This window comes from Rhinolophus sinicus, linkage group LG12 (assembly GCF_036562045.2).
Source record: "Rhinolophus sinicus isolate RSC01 linkage group LG12, ASM3656204v1, whole genome shotgun sequence".
Taxonomy (NCBI): domain Eukaryota; kingdom Metazoa; phylum Chordata; class Mammalia; order Chiroptera; family Rhinolophidae; genus Rhinolophus; species Rhinolophus sinicus.
This window is the reverse complement of record NC_133761.1, coordinates 47478606-47492600: the sequence shown is the minus strand read 5'-3', so window position 1 is coordinate 47492600 and position 13995 is coordinate 47478606. Positions and strand designations below refer to the sequence as shown.

At 34.7% G+C, this 13995-nt stretch overlaps 1 protein-coding gene across 12 annotated transcripts in view; it reads right to left on the bottom strand.

Moving 5' to 3' along the window:
- Positions 1–13995, bottom strand: part of RYR2 (ryanodine receptor 2) — a 567150-nt gene that overhangs the window by 261582 nt on the left and 291573 nt on the right. For all 12 annotated transcript variants that reach the window (XM_074316777.1, XM_074316766.1, XM_074316767.1 and 9 more), the window contains 3 exons: positions 12733–12897; positions 5801–5922; positions 1461–1644 (listed from right to left, as the gene is read on the bottom strand). In XM_074316777.1, the coding sequence (XP_074172878.1) occupies positions 1461–1644; positions 5801–5922; positions 12733–12897 (471 nt within the window). The remainder of the gene's footprint in view (positions 1–1460; positions 1645–5800; positions 5923–12732; positions 12898–13995) is intronic.

Genomic DNA, 13995 nt, shown 5'->3' with positions numbered 1-13995 from the left:
AGCACGTCCTTATTCTCAGGGACGCCATCATCATCATCATCATCATCATCATTTTACTTTTAATATTAAATTGAAGATCCAATAAATCAAAGAGAAGCTCATGAAAAGAGATATTTCAAGCAAATCAAAGAGTCATTCTAGAGCTTTGTAAGATGCTGTCTAAATCTGAAATTATGCTTTTATTACTGTTAGATCAAGGTTGTCAAAATGAGGCAAAGCATAAGAAAGAAGAGCTCAGCGAGTTGACTAATCAAATTAACTTATTTCCTTAGTTCTATGAACTCCAAGAATTCATAGAGCTGAGAATATTTCTAGGTCCCCATCCATATTGTCTTATATGAAAAAATGAAGAAAAATAAAACTAACACAAATCAATATTTCAAATTGTCACAGCCCAATATTTCATTTTAGTTTCACTAGATATTAAATGAATGCAGGATAGTCTAACAATTTGGCATATCTATAAAGAAAAGGTCCCATACACTACTCCCTGTTGTTGGTACTGGTTTATGTTGACATTTCCTATGCATTCATGTCACCATGGTCTCTAGATAGGTCATTTCTTTTGTATAAACATGGAAAAGTCCTCAAAAATTCATGTCTGTTTCAAAGGCTTTAGATGGAAAATTAGGAAACAGTTTTAAAACTAGAGGAACTTAAAATCAGGGATTATGGGAACTCAGCAATGTCCTCTAAACACTTTCTTAGATACTTTTACTCAGAGAAATCCATTATTCCACACACAGAGGCACTGGGAAGAATGGGATACTTGCTCGGCTGGCCTGATTTGCCAACTCAGCTCTGACACCCTCCCACGGAAACTCTGGAACATGTGGCACTAGTTCTGATACTACATTAGGACTACCGGACATATCACACGGTCCTTCTGTTATTCTGTAAAACACAACACTTGAGCTCTTTGGAGCAGCAGAAGTTTTGTGAAATAAAACCACACATGGAGACTTAATACATGCAAAAGGAAGAAGTGGGGTTTTTGAGTCCAAGCAGGGCCCTGGGGCTGTGCCTCCCAGGTGGCCCTCTCCCGGACAGCCCCCATCCCCGACACAAAGGGCCCTGTGATCTGAGGCAACTCCAAGGAGCCCTGAAAAACTTGCTGGACAGTTTGAAAACTCTCATGATTGCCAAACCTGTATTTATTGAGACATGTTCAGAGTCTGTTTTTATATAACGAACATGAAACCAACTGCAGTGCAACAAATGATCAGTGTGACGGCTGAGCAGACCGTAAAATAATATCTCCTTGGCCAGGGAGGGGCGCGTTCCATACTCACTGATAGAGAAACAAAAACAATTGCAGGGTTCTCCAAGGCCCAGTTCCCTTGCACAGTAGCATGCCTGCTTCACTAGACCTCAAAATGCAACATGTCAGACCGAGAATCTTTCCACCACGAAGTTTCTTTCCAACGACAGAACAGACATCAGTGTGGGGAGAAACCCACCTCTTCCTGGAAGAGGTTCTGCCGGTTCTTCAGAGCCCTCAGTCTGTTCTGCTTGTCTTCGTGCTCCAGGTGCTCCCCCGGCGGGTGGAGGTAGCCTATTAGGTCCTGCAGGCTGAGACTGACAGACTCTATGGGCAAGTCCACTGTGGCAGCCTTCACTTTCTTACTTAGAGCATCAAGGCCCCTAAAAAAAAAAGCAAACATTTCTCTACATCAGCGATTCACAATTTGAGGTACTAATTTTCAGTTTATAGATGATTTGAAGCACTACTCTCTCCCTACACCACTGTAAAAAGAACACAGAAGAAAAGTTCGAGATTTCCTGAAACAGCAATAATGAATATATTCAAATGAGAAATCATATATTCTTTCATGCATACATAATGTTATATGAAAAACATCAGTATCGAGAGAAACTCATCTAGAGAAAAACCTGAAGGGCCTGGAGGATGGATTCATACAAAACCAATGGTCTAAATCTTTAGAAACCAACCAATTTTCATTTGAGAGCTCTACGTACTTTATGGTTTAAGATGCAACTTTCCAGATTCATAAGTCTGACATTTACTAGCTGTTGTGTTTTGGTTTTGAAATAGGATGTTAATTGCTATGTTATCATTGACACTCACTGCATTCTGTTTAATGCCTTCCAGTTTACAAATATATTCTAATGACGTTAATTCAGAAAATCCACTTATTCGTCAGGAAATAATATATTAAAATGCTTTTCTAATACCTGAAAGAAATGTATTTAAAATTGAATTTAGAAATGACATGATGTGGCATTTTCCAGCCTTTGAGGAAAAACATTATTACTGGCAGTAAATGTGATAATTTGTTGAGCTTTCTGAGATTCTGAGTTTTAAAACTCAAGCTTTGAGTGTTTCTGGGAAGAACTTGAACACGTGGTGTTTATAAATCAAAATTTTTCCAAAATCAAAAGTTTATTAAAACACATACAACACACACCATAAAGGAATGAAAGAATGCCTATGCTAAAGTTGATAAAATAATATTCACATTCGTCATGATAAAATTTAATATATAAAAATATTATACTTCCTTTCCTGCTCTCTGCATCAGCAAAATTATACAGCAATATTTTATTCCAAGGAAATGTTTCTGGCTAATTATCTGACAGTATTGGAAATTTCATTTTTGAAAACAATAAAAGCCTTATGAGTATTAGATTACCTTCGAACTTTATGATGCTCAAAAATATTATTTAAAATGTATCATGATTTACATAAACTTACTGATAATTTTGGAATATTTGACCTCATCCTCAAAACGGAAATAGTAAAACGGCATGACTATTCTAAAGTTTGGCCTGAAATTTCAAATCAATTACATCAATGGAATTCATCTATTACCTAGTGTTATCATCTCTATAAGTTTTTGAATGCCCAAAAAGCAACAGAAATGACTTTTCAGAAAACAATTTTTTCTCCTGGTTTAAAATGAAAATTCATATGTAGTGAAATATTTCTTTTGTAAACATTTTATCCTATTAACTCTAGTTGAATGATAAATACATTTATAACAAAATCACACTCAACTCTCATCACACTAAAGTGAAGGAATTTAAGTGATTCAAATATAATGTCTACATTTTAAAACTTAAAGAGAAACAATAATAAATGTCAGTTTTTAGGTTATTAAGTTGAATATATCTGCTATCAGAAATATAACCATTTCATTACTCTCTAGGCGAAGCTTCTTCTCAGACGAATGCTAAAACTCTAAAATTGTTAATTATGCCAAGTTTTAGAACTTCCATCTAATATAGAGATATTTGTCATCTAAATGTATTAAAGACAAAAAAATGAAGAGAAAATAATTAGGGAAAACTAAAGGTGGTAGTAGAACCACACTATGTCAGAGCAAAAATTAAAGCCCTGAATTCCATCTTTATATTTTGTAATTTGAACATTAAGCCATATCACTACATAACAGACACAGATTCCTCCCTTCTCTCATTTACTTCCAGAATACATTTATTAATATACCTAGAGGGAGAAATGGTTTTATATGTGTGTTTGTGTGTGTGTGTGTGTGTATATATATATATATATATATATATATATATATATATAATAGTTCAGTAATACTGAGCATATATATATATATATATACATATATATGTATATATATACAGATACATACACACATATATATGTATGTATTTTACAGTCCATAAAAATAGACTCCCTTCCCCTATACACAACACTAATGCAAACACACATACAAACCCCACTACCACTACCGTGACCTGGGAGAGAGACACAAGGAAGGTGTCATAACAAAAACTAAATCATCTTGACTTTCACTCTAAAAAGTAAAAAAAGAGATGTCTGCATACACATTTCTAAAATGAGGCTCTTCATAATAAATATATCCACATTAATAAAATAGATACTTAAAAATAATTTACTTTGAAAACTACAGGGATACAAATGTTGTAAAGATATTGAAATTTTAAAGATTTTGGTGCTTTCATGAATATGACAGAAGAATCAAATTATTTTACTTAAAATAACATGCCCTTTACAATGTTCTAGAATTATGTAAAGCTTTTCAAAGTTTCTGAGACATATCAAAAGTTTGTATAAATTCAGGACTTCTAATAGTTCAGTAATACTGAACATATAAGTAAAACCGGCACATGATATGTGGAAATATAAATAAACAAGATGAATTAAATAATATAACTAATGGGTAAATATTCTAGAAAGAAAATAAAAATACAAAACTTAATTAAAATTTAATATTTGAACAAGTAATGCACAATTAAAGTCAGTTAAGTGTAAGAGAAGGCAACAGACTCATTATGTTCCTCCAGGGCATTTGTTAGGAGGCCACAGGGGAGAGAGACACTTAAAAGTAGGTGCCAGATAATTCAGGAAAAGATGGTAATTTGGTGATGGGTTTGTAACAAGAGACCTAAAGTAAAAAATATACATACATAAATATAGCAAAACAGACCTGGCAGAGACCATGGACTATATTTGCTGAGGAAACTTGAAATCTCATCGTAAAGTAAGAATTGCATCAGCTACACTTGAGTTTCTTTTGGTCAAAAGAAAGTAACAGTGACAGGATTCACTCTCTCTGAACGCACACCCCCTATCTTACTCCCCACAAAACCGACAAAATATTGGGGGGAAAACACATTTCAAGGCACTGATATCACAGAATAAAGGACATGAGTGCCTGAGAGAGAAGAAACAAACAAGGTGAGCCGTACAATTGCCCCAGTTCACTGACTTGGGAGAATTTCTAGGCCATAGGTAGGCAGGTGAGCACGAAGACCCCGAGTTGTTTGCACAGTCTTTGGTTTTATAAAAGTATGCACACAATACACACATATACAGAGTGCAATGGTTTATAAAAGAAACAATAGTTAAGTGAATATTTATATAATCTTGGGTGGTGAAGGTCTTTATATGCTCTAAAAGCAAAACATGATTTATTGAGTAAACTACTATGGCAAAAGAAACATGTTAAAATTAGTTTTCAAACCAATAAATTAGGAAAATATTTGCAATTTATATATGGTGACAGAAAATTAAAATATCTAACATAACACAAGCTCATAACAGCCTAATAGAAATATTAATAATTAATAGGGTAAACCCAAAAGAAAATGAAGAAATCTAGTCAACAAACAGGAAATATACCCTTTTCACAGTTCTCAAATAAATGCAAATTTAAAAAAATAATTATAATTATATACATAAATGTGTGTGTACCCACACTAACATAACTTTTTTCCCCCATCAAACTGGCAAAGTTTAAAAAAATATGATATTCATCACAGTCCATGTATATATTGATATAATGTTATCAGAAACACAGGCCACAAGCTTGATTTAATTTGTAGATATTCAATTATTTCCATTACTAGGTGGGAAAACTTAGTCATTACAAGAATCGCTTTATTTTTTTAATATAGTTCAAAATTCACAAAGTATTTAAGCTCACAGATATCAAGGCTTAATTTTTTAAAAAAATACAGTTCAAAACCTCACCAAGTATTACCCTCAGTGTAAAAGGAAATTAAATAGGTCAAGCATAAGGATATCTTATAGAATAATCCTGACCTATAGCTCTCAATTACAAGTTACAAATGAAATTTCTGAAAGCACATTTCTTTCAAAAATGTCCATTTAAAAGACAAACATAAAATCATCAACCAGAACTTTCTAACGTGTTCGGCTGAACTTCCCAATTGAATGAGATCACCACCATAGTATATTTTTAGAATTGTTTATTTGGAAATCCAATAAGGAGACTGAAATAAAATGTCAAACGACCACAACAAAAGAAAGTAAATGTACCTTATAAATCTGTTGAACAGGAAGACTGTGCTCCGGATGACTCGTGCCGTCCGCGATTCTTCGTGTTGAGATCTGGATAAATTTATGCCATCATCCATGTGGCCTTCATGATGCATAATAGCCTATCAGAAAGTAGAAATAACGCCATTACTCTCAACATCTCTTTTCCAAATGGGGGTTAATAAGGTGTGCACTTGAAAAGGTGATAACAATGCAATCAAAAGGCAGCTGGAAGGGACTGTAAAGCTATTGTGTATATGTAAAACAATATGTGTAGGTCCCTGTGCAAACTAGTCCTTCAAGATAGTCATTCAGTTATTGTTTTAAAGAAGGAGTCAGTTATTGTATTGAGTTGAGCAAAACAAACACCCGAGTGTTTTCACATGTCTATGGTCAATGACTTATCCACAGTCTAACAAACCCTGATTGAAACAGCACAGGAAGTCATTACAGTTATTCCAATTATACAGTAGCTCTGAACAGACTGGCTAATTAATGGGTGTGAGCAATGTTTCTAAGGCATCTAAGCTCATTACAACAAATGCATTTTTATTTTATGAGTTCTTTTTGTTAGGCTTTTCATTTTTGAACGTCCTATGAAAGTATGACATGAAGAGACAGAAGTATAGAAACCGTAACAGCTGAATACTTGTCACAAAGTGAGCATACTGTATAATCAACACCCAGATCAAGAAAGAGAACATTATAGCACCTTAAAATCTCCCCTCGTGCTCCCATCCTCCACGATGGTCTCCACCTCCCTGACTTTTAACAGCAAAGGTCATTTGTTTAATAAATATAAATGGAACCATGTAGTGAGCAACCATTTGCAGCCAGCTTCTTTTACTCAACACTTACAGCAGCTATTTAGTACACCGAATTCAGGTGCACTGAATTAAAAATTAGTTATGAGAACTAAAATTATAAATTATCTAAAGAGCCCTGTAAAATGAAACTCCTTATACAATGAAACAGAGATATATCTGTACTCAAAGGGAATTTTAGAGCCTTAAATGCTTCATTGACAAAGAAAAAAATGACTAAAATGAAGGAATATATTACTCATTTTAAGACTCTAAAGAAAAAAAAACAATGTTGAAAGGAGGATTAATGAAGACAAAAAAGGAATTAATGAACTAGAATCAAATAAACTACTAGAAAGAATGTTTTTAAAAAGCCCCAAATTTGATTCTTTCAGAAGATAAATACAATAGATAAACTCACAAACCAGGCTAAAAATAAAATAGGAAGAAAACAAAAACAGAGAATACAATACAAGATACAAAAGACATTAAAATTATACAAAGACAATATTGTGTGGAATTCAAGGGCAAAAAAATACAATTAAAAAATGAAAACCAACATAACTGAGTACCCCAGAGGAAATGGATGACTTCCTAGTGAATTAAGAATCATCGAACACAATCACCCCAATGAAGCAGAGAATTTGATGAGATAAGTTTATTTAAAAGAGATTGGAAAGGAAATTGAAAATCTAATATTTAAAAGACCGTAGGACTAAATAATTTCATAAATGAGTTCTCATAAACCTTCAAAGAACAGATACTCTTAATGGTAGACTAGTCTTGACCAGGAGTCAGCAAATAGGTTGTAACCTATTGACTATTTTTGTAAAGCCTATGAGCTAAGAATGGTTTTTACATTTTTAAAGGGTAGAAAAGAGACCTGAAAAAAAAAAAATTCATGACACATGAAAATTGTATGAAATTCAAATTTCAGCATGTATAAACAATGAAAAATTGATTTCACCTAATATGTGTAATGATTCTAAATAAAATTAAAGAGAATCTAATAAGATTTCAAAAGAATAATAAACTATGGCCAAATAGGATTTAGTGTATGAATTTAAAGATTCTTCAATATCATGATGTCTATTAACTCATTTATGAACAAATTAAAGGACATTAAAACATTTTAATCTCTCTTTAATTGATAAAACAGCAATAATTCCTAATTTTTAAAATATCTAAGTAAAATAGGAAAAGCAAGATACTACTTTAATATAATTGTCCACAGGAGGCAAGACAGTATGACGACTATGAAACAGGAGTGAAAATCCACGAGAAAACATGCTGAGATGAACAACCAGAACAGATAAGAGAGCAAGCTGAGATAAAAAGTGATCTTGGTGAGAAATATGAAACACTGTAACAAAAATTTCAAAGGCACTGAACAAGCTTAAAGAACAGAACAGTGCCAAAGAAAACAAAATGAGTAACTTGGTGGACACAATTGAGAAGCAAAATGTATAGAGACAAGGAAAGAAAGTTACACATTCTGACAGGGAAGGTGGTGGCCATAGAGAAGAGGAACCAGCCATGTTTCTGAGAAAGAAACTGCTGAACTGAATGAAAACAGAAACCAAAGATGTGGTTGAACAATTCTCCTCTCAGTTTTCGAAAGACCTAAGTGTGCTGATTAAAAACCCTTGGTAACAGATGCATTTCCTAATTTTGAGTTCTTAATTAACCGACCCTGGGTGGTGAACACACAATGTGATTTATAGATGATGTAATACAAAATTGTGTACCTGAAATCTATATAACTTTACTAACAATTGTCATCCCAATAAACATTAATTAAATAAATATATATGTATATGTATATGTGTGTGTGTGTATATATATATATACACATATATATATATACACACACATAGATATATATCTGAATTAAAACTTTTGCTGTGTTTATTCTTTCAGTTCCTTATGACTTGTGAAATTTATTTTGAATGTTTACCTTTGTGGTAAATACTGAGGTTTAACAACATAGACTGTGGTAAGGCAAATCCAATAAAATCACTGTCGATAAAATAAAAAGCCCAACAGCAAAACTCATCTCTGGCATCACAAGCAATGATAGTGTTTATTCTTGAGAATGGCAGTGACTGGAAGGAAGCACATAGAAGTCAGAGGTATTTCTAAAATGCGTAGCTTTGAATTTTCTGGAACCTATATTAATAAGTTTTTTTAAAAGGTAAAATTAATTTTAACAATATATTTTATTTAACCTGATATCTATAAGATATTATGTCAATATGTAATAAATATACAGGCTTATTTGTTAATGGGAAACGTTACTTTTTTTTTTATTCTGTGTCTTCAGAATCCAGTGTGTTTTTATAGTGATAGAATATCTTGATTTGGATACCAAATTATTATTGAAAATATTTGATTTTTTAGAATTCATAACATTTATACAGTTAGAAAAGTACGTTTACATACGTACATATGTAAGTTTTCTAATAATCATTGATTAAAGCATATGTTTGTAAATTGAAATTAATTAAAATTAAACAAAACTAAAAATTCAGGACCTGTAGAACCAGCCACATTCAAGCACCAAATAGCTACATGAGGACAACAGCTACTGATTTGGACAGCACAGCCCAGACCTAATTTCAAGTTTATTGGAATTACAAGGAACAAAGGCAAAGCACAAAAACAGTCAGACACATCTGGACATGGGACATTCTGTAACTGGCCTGGATTCTTAAGAAACTCAGTGGCGCGGAACAAAAATAAGGTGAGGAACTGTTCTAGATTAAAAGAGACTGAAGAAGCATAAAAAATAAACAAATGCTGGGGCGGCCAGATGGCTCAGTTGGTTAGAGCGTGAGCTCTTAACAACAAGGTTGCCAGTTCAATTCCCGCATGGGATGGTGGGCTGCGCCCCCTGCAACTAAAGATTGAACACGGCAAGTGGACTTGTTGCTGAGCTGCGCCCTCCACAACTAGATTGAAGGAAGACTTGGAGCTGATGAGCCCTGGAGAAACACACTGTTACCCAATATTCCCCAATTTAAAAAAATATAAAAAATAAATAAATGTATGAATCTTGATTGGATCCTGATTTAAAGTGAGCTCTAAAAGACATTCTTGGCACAATAGAATGTGAATGGGAACAGGATGTTAGATGATGTAATGGAATTATCATTATTATTAGGGATAAGAATGGGATTGTGGATGTGTTGATGTGTATGCACACATATGCATTCAGAGAGAGAAGGAAGAAGAGAAGGATGGAGGAAAGCAAATATTGCAGATTATTAATCATTGTTTCTAATTTGATGGTATATGGATGTTCATTGACTAATTAGTCTTCGACTTTTTTGAATCCTTGAATTTTTTCAAAATAAACTATTTAGAAAAAAGATAAAGAAAAAAATTTGCTAAAGCTGATACAAGATCCATCCATGGCCAAATATCATTATTAAAATAAAAATTTGCTTGAAGCCCATTCAAACTCTTTTGCCACAATTTGGACAGTAGCTATTCACCTTCCAGATGCTAACACAGCCCTGAGGGGACCCAAAGCTCTGCAATGCTAACACCGATGGAGACCAAGCTAGCAGGTACCTGTGGGATCTCATCAACACAACTGTTACTACAACCTTGAAAATACTTGTTTCATTCAAGAACCACTGACTGAGCATCAACTCTGGCTCAGGAACTGTGCAAGATGTTGAGAATACAGAAATAAGAGATGTGGTTCCCATCCCGAGCCTAGCAATGGAGACAGACAGCAAGTTATGATTATATACCCTGGCCGTGCCTTTTCTTTTTTGTCCCTCCCCCCTGTGAACTGAACTTTGTCTAATCTCTTGGCTCTTTGGCTTTTGAAGACTTCAAAAAGCAGCTTCACCTCTTTGGTTCCCAACGTGAAACAATAGGATAAAGACAGGAACGCTGCATACAAAGGGGAGCGTGCTGTGTGATTTCATTTATCTGAAGTTCTCCATCAGGCAAAAGTAACCCATGGTGGGGAAATAATCACCAAAGCAGCTGCTTCTGTGGAGAAGGAGCAGGGCTAGCCTGGGATGGCATGTTGGGCAGTTTTCTGGGGAAATGGAAATGTCCCATATTGTGATGCGTGTGGGTCACACAAATGTATCCATTTATCCAAGCTCTATAATTACCATGTTTCCCCCAAAAGAAGACCTAACCGGAAAATAAGCCCTAGCATGATTTTTCAGGATGACATCCCCTAAACATAAACCCTAATGCGTCTTTTGGAGCACAAATTATTATAAGACTCAGTCTTATTTTCGGGGAGACAGGTAGTTGTTTGCATTTCAGTGTATATAAATTTTACCTCTAAAGTTTGGAAATAAGTAACAGTAGTAACCCAGTTGGACACGGGTCTACAGGAGAGCTGACCCAGGATCTCCATCCGAAGCTCTGAGGATGGCAGGACAGGGATGCTTTTAAGCCCAACCCCATCAAAGCAGAATCAGCCTCCAAGTTCATTGAAATTGGCACTGGTCATTCAAAACAGATCACAGTAACGCTGAGCAATCTACACGGGGCTGTGTATATGTTACAATTAATAAATCTACTGAAAATAAAATATTCTGCCCCACTGAAGTCTTCCTTTCCAAGGCCTCAAATGTTAGACATTTGTCTTATTTGATTGGTTCTGAGCACTGCATTACATGTTGGTGTAAAAATGTGAATTATGAACAGTTGAGCACTATGTACTTGCCCCAAGGGAGCCCACAAATTAGGAAGGAGAAAGACACATGTAGCCTAGTAAATAAAGTAGCACAAGGAGGGTATAAAAAATTTAATAAGTTATACACAAATATTATGAGAACACAAAGGAAGGTGTAGAGGATAAGTTGAGATAGAAAGAACTTCTAAGATTAACTTTAAACTTAATCTCTGGAGGATGGATAGGAATTGAGTGGAGAAAAAAGTTTTACAGAGTACTCACACCCGAGAAAACAGTATATGCAAAGACACAGATGTGTAAAAGCCATGTGTTTTTGTTTTAGTTTTTTGTTTTTTTCTGAGTTCCCCAGCATATTGAGTGGCATTCTGGGAAACGAAGACAATGCCTAGAGATTAGCGAAAGCACAAAAAACAGAGAGGAGGTGAGGGGCGGATTGGGAGGGGTGTCACATCACCATTAAAAAGTGTGATCTTACACAAATGGCAAATAGACATATGAAAAAATGCTCAACATCACTAATCATCAGAGAAATGCAAATCAAAACCACAATGAGGTATCACCTCACCCCAGTCAGAATGGCTATCATCAACAAGACAAATAGTAACAAATGTTGGAGAGGCTGTGAAGAAAAAGGAACCCTCATACACTGTTGGTGGGAATGCAGACTGGTGCAGCCGTTATGGAAGGCAGTGTGGAGGTTCCTCAAAAAATTACGAATAGAATTGCCATATGACCCAGCAATCCCTCTCCTGGGTATCTACCCAAAAAAATATGAAAACATTTAGAGATAAAGACACGTGTGCTCCAATGTTCATTGCAACTTTGTTTACGGTGGCCAAGACATGGAAACAACCAAAATGTCCTTCGATAGATGAATGGATAAAGAAGTTGTGGTATATATACACAATGGAATACTATTCAGCAGTAAGAAAAGATGATATAGGAACATTTGTGACAACATGGATGGATCTTGAGAGAGTAATGCTGAGCGAAACAAGTCAGACAGAAAAAGCAGAGAACCATGTGATTTCAGTGATATGTGGTATATAAACCAAAAACAACAAAAGAACAAGACAAACAAATGAGAAACAGAAACTCATAGACACAGACAATAGTTTAGTGGTTGCCAGAGGGTAAGGGGGGTGGGGGGTGGGGGGTGGGAGATGAGGGGAAGGGGGATCGAATAGCACTGAAGACAAAGTGAATTAGGCAGACTAAGTTAGAGTCCAGACAGGAGTATATTGCTTCATTTAATATTTAAATCAGTGATGTAACATCCAGCCATGTTTATCTTACAAAAACCAAAGAATTTATTATGATGGGATTTGACCTTCGGCATGTCAGTAATGAAACTTAGCAGGCAGCTGAGAGCGTTCACTACCTTTTTTTGCCTTGTGTTTGTGTTTTTTTAGTGTTAAAAAATGATGATTATAAATAATGTTTCTCCACCACCTTACCTTACGTTGTATGGCTCCCATTCTCACAGATTTCATGTCCACAGACTGGTAAGTCAGCCACAGGCCTGTGTTTACATGTTGTATGTAGCATATTGAGTCTCCATACTTTATCTCAGAGGTCCCCATGCCATCAACTTCTTTTCTCACCCCTGCATCCAATTTTTCCTAAGGAGCAAAAAAAGATAAGCAAAAGTTTTTAAAATACTAGTTAAAATGGAAAGAACTTTGCCTTGTTGTAAATATGTCCATTGAAAATTCAGCCCTCGGAAATTCCCTGAAATAATAATGGTCAAATATTTTATTCTAGCAGTTCAACCTCCTCCAAAAATTGAAGGAGGAAATTGCAAAAATAAATTACATATTCTAGAATTATTCACACTGGTAGAAAATTATTTTGGCCATAACAGAAAATTTTATATTGTTTAATGGCAAACTGCAAATCAGAGATCTTAAAATTAGCTTAATATTCTTTCCAGATTTTTTTTTCTTTATCAGCATAGGTTTGGGGCACAGAAAATTTGGTTGAATAAAATCTCTGCCACTTATTAACTCTGGGACCTTAGGATAACTTAATTAAACCTTTGAAGCCTCAACTTTCTCATCTGAGAAATAAGCTAACAAAAGTATCTCCTCCATAGTATGAGAGAAAATGAAATAATGCATGTAAACTTTTCAGCACAGTGCCTGAGATAAAATAAACACTTAATAAATTTTAATGATTTTGATCATGAAAATGGTGTTGATAATGATGATGATTTAACAAGGCTATTCATGATGACTAATGATGACTTATTTCGAACTAATCAAAACTACTACCATGTTTCCCCAAAAATAAGACCTAGCTGGACAATCAGCTCTAATGTGTGTTTTGGAGCAAAAATTAATATAAGTCCCAGTCTTATTTTACTATAAGATCGGGTCTTATATCGTATCGTATCATATCATATCATACCGTGTCTTTTATTAATTTTTGCTCCAAAAGCGGCATTAGAGCTGATTGTCCAGATAGGTCTTATTTTTCTAGGAAACACGGTATAATTCAGTTTCCGATATTGCAATTTCCAACTTGAACTACAGAGTTACTCGCTCCTAAGGGGCTTCTATGCTAAGCTCTTTCTGCTATGAAGAAGCAATCGCAACTCTGATACCAGCTAAATGCTTCTTTCAAGTCCCTATATTTTAATGCTTCCTCTGTGCTCCTTTTCAATTTTCCCTCCCATGTTTACTCCTGATCTTCAGCAACTCAGTATGTCTTGAAGTTCT